This window comes from Aythya marila, assembly GCF_965140915.1.
Source record: "Aythya marila genome assembly, chromosome: 13".
In the NCBI taxonomy this organism is placed as follows: Eukaryota; Metazoa; Chordata; class Aves; order Anseriformes; family Anatidae; genus Aythya; species Aythya marila.
This window is the reverse complement of record NC_139054.1, coordinates 1,620,041-1,638,417: the sequence shown is the minus strand read 5'-3', so window position 1 is coordinate 1,638,417 and position 18,377 is coordinate 1,620,041. Positions and strand designations below refer to the sequence as shown.

Genomic DNA, 18,377 nt, shown 5'->3' with positions numbered 1-18,377 from the left:
AAGTCCCTCGGAGCCCCCTCCTGTACATGCCCAGGCCCAGGGGTTTGGCACCTCCAGCTTTCCGGAGCTGCTGGAGGCTTCACAAACCCCCGAGCAGCAGAAGCACGCTCCAGGCACGGCCGGAACTGGTCACTGTGTGCAGCCAAGAAAGATGTGCTATTTTTCTGCTTCTGCTTTTGTTATCAGAGAACTGGAAGTAAAATGCTCACAAATACCAAAAGTCAGAATGCAAATCCAAGAAGCAGAAAACAAACCCATATTTGGGCTAGCAGTTTAAAAAAGAAGAATGGTGTTAGACTAAACTATCCATCTCTCCCTGATAAATATTAATTTCCATGAGTATCAGTGTTTATTTAACACAAAATAAGCATGACAGATTTATTCCTCAGCACTGCCTTTGCAGCTGTGTAATTTCTTGACCTCACTCGAGTAATCCCTGGGGCGAGGAAGTGGGGACTCAGCCCTGGTGGGATTTATTCGACGTAGCTGCAGCATGCAGAGCAGGGCTCCCAAAGCAGCCGTGAACAGACGGGCATGGAGAGGAGCGAGGTGGCACAGGTGACACTGCGGTGACAGTGCTGGCAGCATCACAATGGGCATGCGATCGTCCAGCTGTGTCGTAGCATCCACCAGAGCAAACCAGGACCGTTTTCATTTCATCTGGCCTAAACCATTGCTTTCCCAGCAGAGGGCACGATGTGCAAGTGAGAAAGGTGATCAGCGCTGAGAGAGGCAATTCCAGAAATGACGCAGCACAAACAAGCAGGAGGGCAGCCAAAAACCTGGGGGCAAGATGTGCCGGGTCCCCAAGGGGCTGCTCAGCACCCTGCAGAGGGTCTCGCTGCCCCTCCAGGCACTGCTCCCCAGCCCGCAGCCCTGCTGCCCAAATAGCTTCTCCACTTCAGAGGACACTCGGTTTCATTATTAAACACTCTCAGAGCTATTTTAAATGTACTGAGGGGAAAATTCTGTAAGTTAAAGCAAATTGAGCTAACATCTGTTTGAAGGGAAATAATTGCTCATTTTCCAGAATTTCTTGGACACCGATGTCAAAATAGCACAGTTTTCCAGGATAGCACTTTGTCTTCTAGGAACATTACTACAGGGAGCAAAAGCATCTCTTCAGCTTGACTTGTTCGTGTGGGTTGTGTGAGGTCTGAAAGTCCTTTGTTTGGGTCCTCAGTGCTTGAGAAAACAGATCTCTGAAAGATGACCTATGTATAGAAAAATACTTTCCTGTCTGACTGTCTCTTTCTCAGAAATGGCTCCTTGGATTAATTTCAAGCTTTATTTGTAAGGGGTGTCTCAGCAAAGGCATGAGAAAGGTTCAGTTCTTGCTGCAATTATTAAGTGAGGAAAACATGCTGTTTACCCTCAACAGTATATTTTAACAGTACCATTCCTGTCATTCCCATGACCTGGAAATTTCCCTCTTGGTGCACCATCACATATCTATTCCAAATTTGCTTTTATTCCAGCTTCCTGCTCATACAGTAACACTGCAGCGATGCGGTTCCTGCTTGACCCACACCTGAAGCACTGAATCGTTTGCATCTGTCTGCTCCTGCCCTGGGTCCTCCAGGCCCACTCGCCCCAATATTTGCTGATCTCTTCTCCCTGCGAAGGGAGGGGGGCTGCGTTCCTCAATGCTCTCATTGCTTATGCACGGCTCCCTTGGGAACTGTGTGCTAGAGTTGCTTATCTGCTCGTGGTTACAAGACAGCCAGACAGATCCACGAGACTTCAAGGAGCTCGAATGGCAGATAATGATATGCTCTCTGAGGATTTCACACCCCTGCCCGTTGGGGCTGACGTGTTTTGCAATTTATTTTATGCTGCTTGGCAGGTGTTGAAAAAGAGAACTTGCACCAAAGACAGCACTTAAGCTGTTCACAACCTTCACACAGAAATGCAAAGATCTTTGCACAACCCAGGTTGTTGGCATTTCTTTTTCACCCTTACCCCATTTTTAGGATGGTCTCCTCATGGACAGCAACCCACCTTGTTTTCCCAGTTGGCCCATTAGCTTGTAGCCAAGGCTCTTTTCCAGCTTTGGAGAGATTTGTCCAAGGTTGCCAGCCCCTAAACAACAGACAGGCTGCAGACGTGCTCTTGGCCTTCCTGCCCTGCTTCCTCCATCACCACCAGCTCACCCTCACCCTGTGGGGCGTGCTGTTAACAGCACCTTCCCCGACCACTGCTATCTTCATATCTGGCCACTTTTTTCGTAGTTTCCAGAAGATCTACCGTGGACTTCCTGCCATTCACCACGGACCCTGGGTCTATACATCATTTGGGAAAGCCCTTAAAAGCACTGCAACACTTCTTTAGAGCTCTGAAAGGATTTCAGGCTGCCCAAAATGGTTTCTGCTGCATCAGCGAGCATTTGGTGTTAAGATCCAGCACATCCAAGCTGGATGAGTACCCCGTGTAAATGCCTGTCTGGCACCAGGCTGCATCCTGCCCTCCCTGTCCCATTGGTATGGGGAAGGTTTTCCTTCCTCAGCATCTCACAAAAGGCTTCTGCGGTCGGGGAGAGGAGAGGATGAGCTGAATTTCCTCAGCTGCCAAGGGAACAGCAGTGTCCGCGGTGCTGATGAAGCCAGGAGAGTGCATGCTGTTGATTTTCACTGCAGAAAATTGCCCCAAGCTCCTGACAAGCACAGACCTGCAGACAGCACCCTGACCTCGCTGACACTGCTGTGTGAGTGACCTGAGGGGCCAATCGTCAGCTCAGGCCACCAAGGGAATCGTCCTTCAAGTGCAAAGGAGAAAAGGGCCGTGTCTATTAGCAGGGCTGTGGAGAAATCCCCTTTCTTGTAAAGATTTAGAAACTTCATCTGAAGATGTAAGCAAAGGGAGTGCAGGATCTGTCATCAACCACAAAGCGATCTGGGGATTCCAGCCATGCAAAATTGTGGGTAATTTGGTCCTCTGCCCAAAGTGCTGCCCCAGAGGACAGTTTCCTTGTGAAACATCTCCCTCTGCTGCAACCTGGTCACTGCAAATAAAGCCCAGCCCACGGGAGGGACACTGACGGTGGCTCTTGCTGGCACAAAGGGCACACCAACACAGGGAAAAGCTACAGACTCCTCATCCCCTTGAGGACTCGCTTCAGACCATGGGCTGAAGGGCAAGCAGACAGCAGCACTTCAGGCCCTTCAGCCTTCAGTAACAGGAAGGTGGCTCCTCTCACCCAGCAGCCAAATTTGCACCAAGCCTGCGTGTAGCCCCTGGATTCTCGAGCTCCCTGGTGGCTTTCTGCTGACAGGGGAAAGGAAACGCTTTCTATTTATCAGTTTTATCATCCTGTGTAAGGTTTGTTTCCTCTACACTTGAGAAGGTGATCAGAAGTGGAGGAGATGTGGACAGACTGCTGGTAAGCGTGCAGCAGCAGAACATGAATTTGCTTTCAGTTGCTTAGATTTGGGACAGGAGATATAGGAGTGTGGCAGTGTCTCTCTGTCCCTTGGTGTTTCTCAGTGTCCCCATTTGCCTCATGAAGAGTCAGATGTGGTCTGAAGGTTCACTAATAAAAATCTTGCCACATTTGACCACAGTAAGGTAACCAACTTTTCTTTAGATCTTAGCCAAGTGAATTCAAGCCCCAAAATTTTATTGTAACCCCGTCTCAGCTTTGGTGAGCAGATTCGGACTTCGCCATGGATGAGGAAATCCCCTCAGGCTGTGATGTGTTCTTCACCTCTCAGGGTTTTTTTTTTGCGAACCCCTTGTGGCAGAGGCACAGCAATCGGAGCAGGAGGAGCAGCCGTGGTTATGGGGCCTGAGGTTACTTCTGCAGAATGACGACAGCCCTAGGAATTTGCATTTTTCTTTATAGGTTTCTCTTGTTGAACCCTATTTGAGGATTCATTTGCCTTGAGGGGGATGTGTGGTTAGCAGAGAGTGCAATAAGATGTGAGAGCCATGGGATTACTTGTTTCTATGTGTATATTTCTCAGGTTTTGAACACAAAGGATCAATAAATAGGTCACTGCTCCTTAATATGCACAAGATCAGGTAGCAGGATAACGGATCACTCAGGCTCTACCAAAGATAACCTGGGTTTATTTGTATTTGTGGGCAGATCTCCATCAATAACTCTCCAGAAACTAGAAATCATCCTGAAGATGTATCCAACACAATATTCTGGGACACAAACCACGTTCAGACATGCTGGAGAAAGATGAAAACCCTTAGTGATTCCTTTGCTTTTGTAGGGCAGTGCTGTAGCATTAACATCAGCTAACATCCTTTTGGGTTTTCGCTTACTTTAGATTAGTGAAATGCTCATTCATGGCTGGAAATGAGTCACCTGGGGGGGAGAAGAAATTTCTTGAAGTCTCATTTTGCACAGTGAGAGCCTCAGCTCTGCTTAGTCACCATTTTGTGGATTGTCTTGTATAAAATGATTCACTTTTTCCAGAGCATGTGAGTTCTTGACGTTTCTGAATGTTAGAATAACAGTTGCTTTGGTGCTCAAAGCACAACAAAGACAAGTGGACGGTATTATTCAAAGCCTGACCTCACAGTCAGATGAAAAGCACATCCTGGTGCTTGAGCCGCTAGGATAAACTCGTTGCCTAGGTGTTTCCTATGCAGAAGATCTTGAGGCAAGACTGAGAAGACAAATAGGAAAGGCACAGCACAGCACAGCAGACCTCCCTAAGGGGGTCCTGGCTCTTGTCTGCGCCCACAAGCACTTCCATTTTGTTCTCTCCTTTTCTAAAGCTGCCAGGAGTGCCAGCTGCTGGTCATTCCCTTGCCGTGGCAGACGGGGAGATGGGTGGTTAGTGAGGACAGCTTCCTTTTGCTGTCATTTGAACACTGCTATGACTGATACTGAATGTATCAGATGCAGAGTAGACATCCAGGAGATGAACCTACTGCGATAACTGTTTTATTAACCATTACCAATATGTCTAGATATAAAAAGAACTATTAAGAAAAAAATATATATAAAAAAAATATATATATTACAGTGATCAGAAAAGGGCTTCCCCTTGCCATAATCACCTCTCTTCTGACGGAGCATCTGGACAAGGCTGGAGAGCTGCAGGCATCCAGACAGGGCAACCAAGCTCCTGGCCAAGGAGAGGGAATGGTCTGTGGCCAAAGACACTGAGCTACAGCCTGATAAGTGAACTGTGCAGCCTCAGAGGGCCACAGCCTAGAGCCAAAGGACAGTAAAGCAGGCAGGCAGCATGGTTTCCTATTGCCCATTTTCCTCCTGCTCAGGGAAAACAGCACTGAGCTAAAGCTGCTTCAGTAATAGGGCTGCTAAAAGCTCCGTGTCCCCATGTCCCCCTGGCAAGAGCAAAAGAAAGGGCCAAGCACTGCAAACGCTTGTGTACGTGCAGCTTGATCCTGGAATCCCAATTCCCAGATGCCAAAAAGATATCTGATGTGTTTTACTGTAGGCTACCTTGTTTTTACATGCTGTCTAAGCCAAGTCATGCTCAGTATTTGCTTTCATTAACTTCTTAAGAAAAAAGATTGTCCTGAGGGCAAAGGCACTTGTCACAAAAGCCAAGAAAAAAAAAAAAAAAAAAAAAAAAAAAAAAAAAAGAAGTCTTGAGCCAAGTGGTGAATTCAAAGATTAAAAAAACTGTACGCCTTATACAGCAAAAAAAAGTTCCAGTCCGCTGGTGATTGGTCAGGCATCTGCTATCTGCTTGGGCTTTTGTAGGAAAAACCGGAAGTGTAGTGGTGAAAGGTCCTTGGAAAGAATGCATGTTTGTAATAAATACTGCGTATGTTTTAACAAACAGAACTTATTTTATTACGGCACTTCAGGTAGCATTTAGTTTCTCATGAAAGTAGTACTTCAGGCTTTCAAAATACAAACACGTCGCAGTACCTCTGATTGTTAGTATGTCCTTCTTGCAGAAGAAATCAGCTTTGTTGGGCAACATCCTAGTTTAAGGGATTGCGTCAAAGTTTTTTAAGTGACCTGATTATGTTTCTGTTCTGCTTCTGCTCGATAGCCAGCCCTCAGCAGTGCTTTCTTTGAGCCCTCTGAGAAACGTGTCAGGCACTCTTCACTTGCTTCTGGCCCTGTATTGTCCACATTTCTGTGGACAGGAGCTCTGACACCACCAATATTTATCATAAATAACTGCTTGTACACAGCTAGCTTCTGTGAATTTCCGTAATTATAATAATCATAGTTTGTGTGTGTGTGTGTGTGTTTTTTTAAGTCTTACTGCAGCCAAACAGATTAGACAATTTTAAAAGATTTTAGCAGTTGTAGGTAAGAGCTCCTTACTTTTCACCTCGTAGAGCCAGCCAAGTACATCCACATTATTACTGCTTGTTTTTTGACGTAGAAGCAACTATCCAGCCCTTTCTCAGGGAGTGTAACAGGAATCATGAAGAAATGCAGAGAGAAGGAGGAAAGGAAACAGGGAGGATCAAGTTTATTGTGGTGAAGGAGGGAAAAAAAAAAAAAAAAAAAAAAAAACATTTCTGAGACCAAGTACAAAAAATGTAATTGCGAAATTCAGAAACTAGCTGGTGATAGGAGCAGAGCAGGAAACTCCTCCGCGCTCACTGCTTGCTTTGTCTCTCTGAAGTCTCATCTCTAATTGACAGCTCCTGGGCCTCCTGTCACCTTGGGTCACAGCCCACTCAGAGAAGTGCCCACAGATCCAATTTTCAGCCCTAACAGTCTAATTGCCCAGGAGCTGGTGCTGGTGGGGCACGTCAGGTATTCGCAGATACAGGTTTGTGTGTGAGGACCTAACGCAGCCTGGAGGGGAGCAGCTTGGAGCCAAATCAGTCACACTTGGTCTTTGTGCCCCACGGTGTTTTCCTTCTCAAGTGGTCAGAGTTTTATTGCTGTGTTCAAGCAGGCAAGGTGAATGTCTGGAAACATGACAGAGGGAGTCTGTATACAGCATTTGGGCTATTAATACGTTAATTTGGGCTTATTTCACTTTTCTTTCCATCTTTTATGATCCCTGAGTTGCAGAACGTGCCGCAGAAGTTTAATCTCAGCCCCTCTGTGGTGGGACAAAATGCAGTTATCCCCATCCCCGCCACACAGACAAGGAAACTGAGGTGCAGATCTTGAAGGCAGGGCAACACCAGGAGGTGTTCTCAGATGATTTAAAACCTTTCTGAAGCTGGAGGCCATCTCCCACATGGTGCAGGAGGACATAGCTGTGTGCTTCTGTGCGTCAGGGAGCATCCGAGGGAGATGGGATACTTTATGTTTGCTGATAACCCCCCAGTACCTCGAGGGGACCCCACGAATCACCACAGCTGGGTAACAGCTCCATCACACATCCACCTGAGCTTCAGCGTGGTTGGAGGAGCACCCATGGCCCTGCCTTCCACACCCCCACAGGGCCTGGAACACCTCCGCTAACCCCTGTGTGTCCTCCCCTGCCTCAGAAACCACGGCCACCAAAACCACAGCTCTCCCTGGGTACAGGACATGGAGCCCTTGGCATGGGGCTTGTCTCAAGGCCTCTCTCCACTTGTAGGGCTGCAGCAAATGATTGCATTCTGGCTTTTCTGGCTGGGGATGTGCCAGACACTACCCTGCTGTGGGCACCTCCCAGGAGCAGCTCCATGGGCACACCGAGGTGGCAGCTCTGCCTCGCTCTGTCACGGGGACTCCCATGGTGGGGCTGATGCTGGCCACGGGACCAGCCCATGAGCTCAGCCCATGGACTCACCTTATCTCTTGATCCTGCCTGCTCGTCCCAGTGGTTTGTCTGGGTTAGCGAGATTTTAGGACATAGGTGGTGTCTTTAGTGTACAAATATACAGCTCTTATCTCAACAGATCCCTGAGTAAGCCTCAAAGCACCCTTTTTATATAAAAATACTTGGATTTTTTTCCCAACCCTGAATGAAATGTTGTTTGTTTCACCTGCACAGTGAACAAACTCTAGATTGAGAACATGCAAGGCGGGACCGCATTGTGCTCAGGCTGCTAGCACAAACAGCCACAGCAAAATGCTGCTGTTGTTGTTGTTGAATGGTTTTCAAACCAATAGCTGGAGCTTGCATTGAACTGTCTTTGGTGTCACAGCAATGCCTTCTCTGGCAATATGTATTACTTTGTTTTTAGTGTGGATCTGTTGGACATGCTAAAAAATATTTTGTAGTAGAAGTACACGTTGACAATCCTTAGAAGAATGCCCAGGAAGTAACTGAGGGACCTGAGGAGGGCTGCGGCCCTGATGGAGAAATAAAACACCAAGGGGCTGCAGATGGGAGCAGGAGTAATGCCGGCCTTCAGGAGGTCATCCATCTGGAACAGGATGCACTCGGCGGCTACCAAGAGCCAGATGATCCTGGAAGTCCATCGGGCATTTTTCACTGTCCGCAGGTGGCGAGACTCTGTGGGGAAGAAGGTGATCAAGTAAGCTTCAAGGGCAACGCAGCTCAGCAGCAAGGCGCTGATGTGTGCGTTTGCAGTGAGCAGGTTCTGCAGCAGGGCCGAGGCGAATGCTGGAGATGAGATAGCAACATCAAAGGTCCACGCGACCATCTCAGCAGCAACGCTAACAGAAACCAGGATGTCTGCTTTTGCTAGACTCGCGATGAGAACTGCGGTGGACTTGGACGAAACCTTTGCAGACTGCAGGATGATTGTCACGTACAAGCTGCCCAGCAAGCCCAGAAGGGTGCTGACAGCGTTTGAAGAAGACAGGACAAGGTATTGGATATATTTAAGTACCAGGTATCTTCTGAGATCTTTCATGTGGTCTCTCTCCATAGAAATACTAGTCAGGGAAGAATATCTGGAATGCATATAAAAAAGTTGATTACATGTAAGATGAGTGGGATACGTTGCAGAAAATTAGCATTATATTACCTGCTTTTGTACAGGCACTGGCTGGCATCCTGCACACTCCAGCATCATTGTGGCTTTGGTCAGTTACCCAGCTTCAGAGTCATTCAGTATGTGAAATCCTCACAGCTCATCAATTATTAAATAAATTGCATATAAAACCCAAGAATTATAACATTTTCTTGTAATTACTGCAGGGGTCATTTCAGGGAACTGGAATGACTTGACTATTACTGGGAAAATTAAGGTCGGAATACAGCTACTTTCATTATGAAAGCTTATTTTTCTTTCCTTTTTTTTTTTTTTTTTTTCTGTTTGCCTTTGTGGGTCAATAATTCAACATAATATCAAATATCACTAGGAAATATTAAAAGAAAAATGAAAGAAGTTCCAGAAAACATGAAATAGCAAAGATGGGCTCTGTCTTTCAAAGGGAAGAGCAAGAGTAGGCAGTTCCCAGAAAATGACTGAAATAATCAAACACATTGTTATCTAAGAAATAGAGTGGACATAAGGAAGAATAATGTGGTTTTCTCACAGATAAAGCCTGTTAAATGAGCTCAGCTTGCTTCAGTAGAAGGATAATAGATCTCATGGGGGGGAAAACAATCAGCAAGCATCATATGTCTTGAATTTTATGAAGACTTCCAATATTTCTTCACAAAACATTCCTACAAAGGAACAAGCTAAGGGAATGTGGACTAGATGAAACAACAATTAAGTCATGCATAGCTAGGTGGGAAAAGAAGAAGAGGCTAATTATCAGAGATGGAAGGAATGCTGTATCAGAAGATCTTGCAGACATCTGTCCTTTTGTGCGTTCTCATTAACTACAACAGGTATCAGAGCTTGTGCCTATTAAGTTTGCTTATTAAGTTTGTTACCACGAATCTGCAAGTAGTGTCAGATCTAGACAACAGCTGATACCTGCGAAGTGATGAGTGAGAAAAGGAACGGAGGTGTGGGAGGGAGAGGGAAGAAGCCCGGGGAGGAGGACGGCTGCCGTAGGCGGCAGTGCCGACGCACACGGTTATTGATACAGCCTGCACCTTGCGGTGGTTGCAACACCCCCAGCTCGTGTCAGCAACGCTTGCGCTAGGAAAAGGCAGGGACCATCCTGTGATGCACAGGCAGGAATGGTGTCTGGAAATACATGGGATGAGTCTTCAGTTTTGCTTGGCACAAGTTCGGTCTTGACTGAAGCACTGAAACCAGTTTTGAGGTCAGCAGTTCAGAGTATTGATTGCTGAAGGTGTTTCAAGGAGATTGAAGACAGTGATGAGAGAGAGATAAGACATGATACAGAGGGAAGGGAGCTGGGGTTGCGCAGTCTGGATTAGAGGAGACGCTCATTTGTTTAATTTACATTAAGATAATTCAGATCACAAGTAAGGAGAGCATTAACAGGAAGGGTGATCAACCACTGGAATAGTTTGTCATGAGAAATTGTGGACCCTCCATTACAGGGAGTGTTCAGGGTGGGCATTAGGAGTACAGGGAGGAACAGACATCATCTGCTGGGAGGCTGATGGACTTCAGCTGCCTCTCAACCCTATTTCTCACATCCCTGAAAAGCATTTAGATTACCAAATGTTTATAACCCCTACCCACAAATGAAATATTGTCGATTTTGTCAAGAACCATCTGTTCAGGTAACATTTAAGTTACGGCTCATGTCACACCTGAACGTTTGTTCAGGACACCCTGGGACACAGCAATGTACTCTTTGCTCAGAAAGCACCATTTCCAATCATTAAAATAAGATGGCTGTTATAGTTACAATTTTGTTTGAGTCATCTACAAGGCTGTTTGTGTTGTGTTTCGAGTTCATCATTTAGTTGTGCCTCAGATGTTTGCTGTAACACTTCCAAACCCATCTTTATCCAGACTCTGTTCTAACTAAACTTTGAAAGTTATTCCCTTTTATTTTGAGTGGTGACTCTAAATTTAGGTCATTGGTGAGGTGAGCACAGATTTAGCTAAATGTAACAACGCCATTTCTTCTATACTTTAGCACCGATCTCCTTGTGTAAGTTCCTGGTATTCCTAATATGAGCACCCTGGAGCTCATACTACAGAGGTTTTCCTGTAGAGTTACCTAACAGGTCCGGGTGGTTGATTTAGTTCCTGCCTGTTTTTTTGTTTTGGTGAGATGATGCAAAAGTGATAATTCTGTGTAAATCCTATGAAAGGTACTATTCGAGCCAACTTTTTTAAGGGTGGGATTCCCGTTGCTTGTTGAGGCTCGGTTTATACCAGGTTGACTCATCCAAAATTCATATGCACCTTTTCTCTTCTTTTATATGTCTGAACCAACTTGTTAGTGGAATCCTTTTTCCAAAGAAGTAGGAAAAATTTAGCCCTTTACTACATCTGAATTGTGGTACAGTTCATCTTGCCCTAGTTTGCCACAGTGATTAACTAGAAAAAAATGATGCTTCAATTTCTGTAAAAAGCAAAACCTTTCTGTAATTCGGTGTTCTTTCCATTAAAACAAAGTCCCTTGACAGTGCAGTCCCTTTACAGTAAACTAACTTACAAAGAAGCTTTGTTTCACTGCTGATGAAAGAGGTGGTGAAGAGAAAGGTTAATCTCTGAGCACTGGTTTGGCCATTCGTTTGGATAGAGAACATTAATGAAACGAGGATCTACTATTGGAACAAACCATCCCAATCCACAGTGGGAAAGCTTGTACCTCTCCCTGGCTAGGAGTGGAGGAAAACCAAGCTGTGGTATGTGTAGCTGAACTCTGATTTATCTTGTTATTCAAGCACACTGCTCCTTGTTTGAACAGGTATTATTAAGAACATTTTCCGCTTTTTTGGATTGCAGCCAATTTTTTTGTATATTTTAATATTAAGTAGATTTTTTAGCATATAAATGATTTCCCTGGAAGGTCTTAGCTCATTTTAAGACAACTTAGCTCATTTTAAGACAACTGGTCACTGCCATGAGTTGTCACATGGTGGAAAGTACACATAACCTCACCCAGGCTGCTGCGTCCTTAAGGTCGACGTAGCTGGCCACAAGACTTCAGCTAAATTCAAGGCTGTGATTGCCAGATGAAGATTAGTAAACAGATCTAAACTGGTATGAGCAGCTGAAAGAGTGAGGAAAATGTGCAATTCATTAACTTCGGGCTTTTACATCTCCGTAAAATGTGGAAATAAAGCTTCACTGGAAAATAAACTGAATCCAGAGGAAGTTTGCCATGTTGATAAAACCAGATTTCTCCAGTGAGCTTGCCCATTCATGTATTTCCTCCATCCTTCTCTCTCTCTCTTTCTTTCTTTCTTTCTTTCTTTCTTTCTTTCTTTCTTTCTTTCTTTCTTTCTTTCTTTCTTTCTTTCTTTCTCCCTCTCTCTCTCTCTCTTTCTCTCTCTCTCTTTCATGTAAGTTCAAAATGAAGAAGACACCAATGTTTGGATTTACAACAGCTCTTCATCACGGCCATGTGGAACATTTTAATTTGGAGCTTCTGGGCGTTGGGTCCTATCTTGCACCCCAGGTCTTGGTGACGAGCCCCAGGCTGTCGCAATGATGAGTGCTGGAAGAGGATGCTGAGCAGCCGGTACAGCCGGAGGACATGCCCAGAAGTAGTCGGTCCAGATGCTCAGGAGCTCAAAGGGTTTTTCACATCTTCCCTTCCTGAAAGCTTTACGTAACACTGCCAATATTTCAGGTAAGGTCACAAGGCACTTTGCAGAAGAACTGGAGTTTCCCAAAGGCTGATGCCTTCCCACTTTCTGTTCAAGACATGTCTGTGGTGTCCTTCCTTTCAGGGAACGGCTGCTTCAGGATATAGGATCATTGTTGTGGCTCCTTCCCTCCACCCCTTTCATGCTATGATTTAGTGGTTAAAGTTCCCACCCAGAATGCAGCAGAACTAGGTTCGATTTCCTCCTTTGCTGCAGGGGATTGAGATATTTATCTCTCAGCAGCATCCCGACCAGCAGGCTGCAGATTGTCCTGAGGCGGGGACGCTTTTCGTACCACCTGAGGAATCTGGGCACAGCACAGGAAAACAGCTGACACCCTGGGCCTGGGCAGGGTTTAGGAAAGGGTCGGGGACCACATATGGGTAGCTGGGGGGGGGGGGTTCTAGGGAAAAGAGCATCCCAGGTCCCAGTACTTGCTCCAAACGCTACCTGGATACATCTGCTCCAGGAAATTAATCAGAGCTAGGAGACATTCCTGGCACTGGACCTTCATTAAGTTGTATTTAGAGCTTCAATGGCCCTCAGCACAATTTTGGCACCTGCTGGTGTGCACCCTTCTGAATGCTGTGTGGGCATGGGCTAGGTTTTAGGGGAAGCAGAGAGCGCTGCCCACAGGCACCAAGGATAGATTTGGGTGCAGTCCTCATTGCTCCATCCAGCCTCAGTGCCAAAGATTGGTCTTGGCCTTATCAGTAGGCAGCCACAGCCTTCATATAAATTAAAGAGCTTCCCCCAGCTGGCAAATCCTGCCAGCCCACAAAGGACCACGGGGAGCACAGAGCAGCCACTCTCCATCGCCAAACCTTCCTCTGTCCTCCTCTGTCCATGCCAGGCAGGTGGGATCAGGCCTGGGATGGGGCTGGGGGGGGAACAGGCATGGGGCCGCTTCCAAAACGGCTGCCCCCGTCCTGCCACAATGGCCAGAACCGTCAAAGAAGGCAACCTGAGCCAAGTCATCTATTTATTTATGGTTTTCAAAGCAGCCTCTTGTGGTTTTAGTTGCAGGTCATCCGCAGGCGGCTTGCTGCGTGTGGACAGTGACACTTAGACAGCTTCTCTTTAGTCCTGCTCCAGGTAGCAGCCTCAGCTCAAACCCATGGCAGGTCTCCTGAATTAGCATTTTCATCTGTGCTGGTTTTTATCTGTACCGACATTGTTCTCCTGAGACAATTTACAAATTCCAGTTAACAATAGCTCCTCGGCGGTCTTGGTTATGTCATTGTAGTCTGAGAGGTACATAAAAATATCTCCTACTCTTAAACAAATAATTCCTTCCAAAATTCTTCTTGGAACCGTGTCAGAGAACATACATGTACAGGAGAACAACGTTGAAACCCAAATTACCACCGAATACCCTGACTGTAATGAAGCATGTTAGCTTTCACTTAGTTTAAAAGCAAAAATACTTACATTTGCTGGAAAAAGCAGCCAGAAATAGCTTTCTCCATCACTGTATGCTGTGTATGGTCTGCAGCAGAGCTAAGTGTGCCGTTTCCTTTGGATTGCTTCCTGGTTTTTATATATAGCCCCGTGCATAGTGCACCACGTCAGAGCGCTGGGCTACGCCAACAGGATTTGTTTGGCTAGGCACCATCCCCAGAGCTGGTTACACAAGAACTGCTTGCTTGAATCATGACAGTTACTAACTTTCAATTGTCTGGAAAAACTGATGTTCTGTTCGGCAGAGGAGTCCCAGACACTTCCTTAAATACATGGCAACAGCTGGAGCAGATTACGGGGAGAGCTTGGGCTTGTCTGGGTGTCGCATGAGCTATCACAGATTATCCATGAGTAAAAAAAAATTAAGTTTATCCTGAGTACAGAAGCGGTGTCCTCTGGCATGCAGAGCAGGACCGGACCATCCTGGCAGGTGTTTGTGTTGGTGTTGCTGGGGATACCCGGGTTTGGTGCTGATGACGTTGGCACAGCCTTCCCCAATTGTTCTCCAGGGGTGACGTGGAGCTGAGCTTGTCGGTGTTTCAGCGCCAGACAGGCTTCCCACGGGGTCTCGCTGCGGTGGGAGAGCAGAGGAGTCCCACAGATACCCTGAGGAATAGCAGACCCACGCGTTTCTACACACATGAGCACAACACCATAGCTCCCGACCTGATCTCGATACCCATCTCCTGCTCAGAGTCATCACATCAAGGCAGGGAATTAAAGGCAGAAATGAAATCTGCCTTGTTTTCTGAGCTTGCCAGCCTGGTACCACCTCTGCTGGCAGCACCCTTCCCCTCACCACTCCTCCAAGTGACAGAAAGCTGTGGGAGGGAGGATAAAGTGGCTGAAATCCCAAGAATTACAGCCCAGACCTGACCAGGACAGGGCCCTGCATTCACCTGCGTGCTCACAGGCAGCTGCAGCTGTGGGTTTGCGACAGAGTCCTGGGGAGAGGGCATTCACCAAAGCCACAGAAAGTGCCCCCCAAAAAAAGGAATTTGACTTATGATTAGATTATATACATTTTGATTTATATTTATTTTTGTATTTGATTTTAATAAGAATGAGTTAGCTTTTGCCAGAATGCTTTTTAATTTTTTTACATCTACCTTTTCTATGATACTTGGTTATTTTGCTTGTCAGGATGATAAAACAAAATTGCCAGCTGCGAGAGCATAAATTCTGTGAGAGTCACATGCTTTCTCAGCAGCTTGAAATTTCATAATATTACCCACCCCCGGAAAAGATAAAGCAAAACCCTCTGCTTCGCCGGGGCACAACCCGTTTCATCAGAGTGCTTCCCCCGCCTGTGCCCACCCTGCAAAACCCCGGTACGGTCCCGAGGTGAGATGAGCACTCCAGGGCTGAGCTGTGCCCCTCTCCATCCACTGCTTCAGGGTTCGGAGGAGACGGACCCACCACGGGGAAGCTGTAGGCAGCTCCCCCAGGTAATCCCCACCTGCCTTACTAATTGCTCCTGAGGAGCGCTCGCACGCGGGGCTCCCCTCTGAGCTCCCCTCCATCCCCCTGAGGTGACCAGAAGGTGTGCAGCTACCCCGATAAGCCGGCTCGCGACGATTTGTGCACTGGTAGGAGATGGTTCCCAGCATTTTTCCATAAACTGTTTTTTTTTTGTGTTACACCCCTGTTTGAGAGCTCTGGCCAGCTCCGGACATTGATTAGCAGTCTTCTTTACACCTTTAATACACCACAGCATAACATTGCTACTCAGCTTATCGAATCGTAAAATTATATTTGACTTTAAAGGAACTTACTACATCCCATCAACGCAGAAGGTTCTTTTTCACTGCTGTTACTCATCCAGTACTTTGTCTTGATTAGATTTTAATGTCCCCTAATGACTTCTCCTCATTTCCTTGAGGCCCGGTCCAGATCTTCATACTGGAAATGGCATTTTTGCTTGTTAAGTGTCCCCTTGTTACTTGCCTTCATTTATCTGAAGTATCATTTATTCTTATTCTATGTTCTCCCTTTATTTTTAACTTTCTTGGTTTTTTGTACCTACCACATACATAAAGATTTCTAGGCTTACTCTTTGAGTCTCACATATATCATAAACAGGGCCAAATGTTTCCACCTTGTTACCTAGGATGAGGTGCATAGGAAAATCAGGAAGGCTGTATGGTGAATTTTTACCAGATTTTCCAGGTAAACAAAAGCAAAAACCATAATCATCTACAAGAATGGATAAGGAAGTCTCCTTTTCAACCTCAGGTGAAGATACGCAAACTTTTACTTTTCTCATACTTCCTACATTTCATAAATAATCTGACCAAAAGTCTAAGACCTCCAGTTTCCTTCCAGACTGTTCCGATACCTTTCTTTCCTCATGACCCTGTCCCAGGACTTTGCTGGCCCTGTTTCATTGTTGGTGGCTTGTTTTTCAGGCTGTGCTCTTTGTTTTCTGTAGAAAACTAAATGCTGCCCAGATGGTGTGGGATTATCCAGCTCCTCACACCTGAGAAGAGATACGGAGTGTGAAGCACGTGACAACACAGAAAACCACATCCACATCCCCCAGCTTGCCACAAAAGAGGGTGGTGAGCTCATGTCTGCGGTCTTCCAGTAAGAATTGTGTTCATGGGTTTGAAGCTGCGCCCTATATGCATCCTATATGCATTTATTGTTGTTCCTAATGGCCAGCCAAAGCACTGGAGCAGCACTGAGGTGCCCCTTGGAAGCACAAGAGCTGCTCTGCCCCCAGTCATCCCTCACAGAGGGAAATGGGAGAGAGCTGTGTCACTGGGAGCCACTGGTCTGCTCCCTGCCTTGCTTCACCCCAGAAATCCGAGCACCAGTCTCAGGGCAATGAAAGGAACTCCCTCTGTGCGTGCCCAAGGCCTTCCCTGCTGCCTGGCTGGGCGCTGGGTGCTCTTCCCCTCTGGGGCAGAGCAACACTATTTCCATATTTGATAAAGTCTTTTGCATTTCAACTAGGTCCTTCTGAGTGCAAGAAGATAACATTTGCTATACATGTACAGAGAGAGACCCAATGCACCACTTCTGTCTGTTTCTCAGTGTGTAACACACGTGCTTCTTGTTCCACACTCCGTGAATTTATTTTGCTAACATTTCTGTAGTAACATAGCCAGGAATTGAGCTTTGCTTCACAGTAAATGAAACTGCACCCAAGTAATATTCACGTGCCACAGCAGCACTGCTGTGTGTTTCCAAGTGGTCGAAGGATGCCTGAATTTTGAGTCATGCTGGAAACTAAGCCTGCTTCTCTTCCAGGAAGGCACTGCACTTCTAGTCTCTGTGTGTGATGCTCACCCCAATTCCATGCTCCCTCAAGCTCCTGCTCTCTCTGCTCTGCTCTGCTAGCCTTAGTTTTGGTATAACCAGGCATCACGGGGCTGCTGCACAGCCAGCTTTGGTCCAATTGCAGCTCTGTGTGGCGCCACCAGGCAGGGGAGGAGCTGGTACCAGCAATGGGCATCCCATCACCTGCCCTGGTACAGGCGAAGAGATGTGCACAAATCCAGTTATCTCCAGGACTGGTGAGACTTGAGACACACTTGGGTGGTTCCCCTTCCATCCCAGTCCCTTGCAGCACTGGCACCAGTGCATACTGGGCATCTTCAGACACCGGTGGGCTCCCACGGGGCAGGACATCCAGGGAGCTGACGGGGAGGCTCTCATGTGGACGTGTGGTTGCTGCTACTGCTCTGGAGTGTGTTCAATGTCATTTCCCAGAAACGTGTCCTCTGCTGTCCTCAAGTGCCAGGACGACAAACGTGTTGCTCCTCCAGACTTCCTTTGGGAATCGGTTCCTCCAAAAACACTTGTGGTGCTTCCCTTGAATATGAATCCTACTTCAGTTTTCCCTTGAGGGAAAAGGAAGTTATTTTCCAGTGACTGAGGCTACAGTAGAAGAAAATATTTGCAACTATGTTTGTCAGTTTCCCAAGTCTACGTTGGTTTGAGGCTGAGATTTTCTGTTTGCTTTTCCTGATATCTGGGGGTTGTTTTGCTTTGCTTACTTTTTAAATAAAATTGTGTTTTGTTCAGGCTCATGAACTGGAATAGTGAATTATCATTAAGTAAAGAATGAAGATCCCCTGCTACTGAAAACTCAGTTGTTAACTGAAAACTTCCCTCAAGGTCTGGACACATTGCGAATGGCTGAGTTCATTAGAGTGAGATTTCTGTTTCCTAACAGCAGCAAGAAATGGACGATTTGCTCAGTCCTGCTGGGCTTCAATTGAATTAGTCCTAAAAATGTGCCCGAAGATTTCCTATGCAAACATCAATATTTCCCCTCCAAAAATTACTCTTACAAAGGCAGACAGCCTGCAGTGACAAAGGCTAATCCTGTGGGATATGGAATAATAAGAAATCCTGTTTGCTGCCAACACCTGGCCCCGTCTCTGGCGACCTGCTGCCCTC

At 46.4% G+C, this 18,377-nt stretch overlaps 1 protein-coding gene across 1 annotated transcript; it reads right to left on the bottom strand.

Annotated features, from left to right (window-relative positions):
- Positions 1-5,960: 5,960 nt before the first annotated feature.
- Positions 5,961-13,998, bottom strand: LOC309883227 (uncharacterized protein). Its single transcript, XM_082771126.1, has 2 exons — positions 13,938-13,998; positions 5,961-8,758 (listed from the first exon to the last, which is right to left on the bottom strand). The coding sequence occupies exons 1-2, from the start codon at positions 13,973-13,975 to the stop codon at positions 8,068-8,070; spliced, it is 729 nt and encodes a 242-aa protein (XP_082627252.1). The 5' UTR covers positions 13,976-13,998; the 3' UTR covers positions 5,961-8,067.
- Positions 13,999-18,377: the final 4,379 nt, after the last annotated feature.

What these genes read in the sequence shown, in the direction of transcription:
- LOC309883227 (XM_082771126.1), bottom strand. Translation starts at nt 13,975, where the DNA reads ATGGAGAAAGCTATTTCTGGCTGCTTTTTCCAGCAAAT. An exon ending in GGCTGCTTTTTCCAGCAAAT is followed by an intron (nt 8,759 to 13,937) that starts GTAAGTATTTTT and finishes TATGCATTCCAG; the next exon opens with ATATTCTTCCCTGACTAGTA.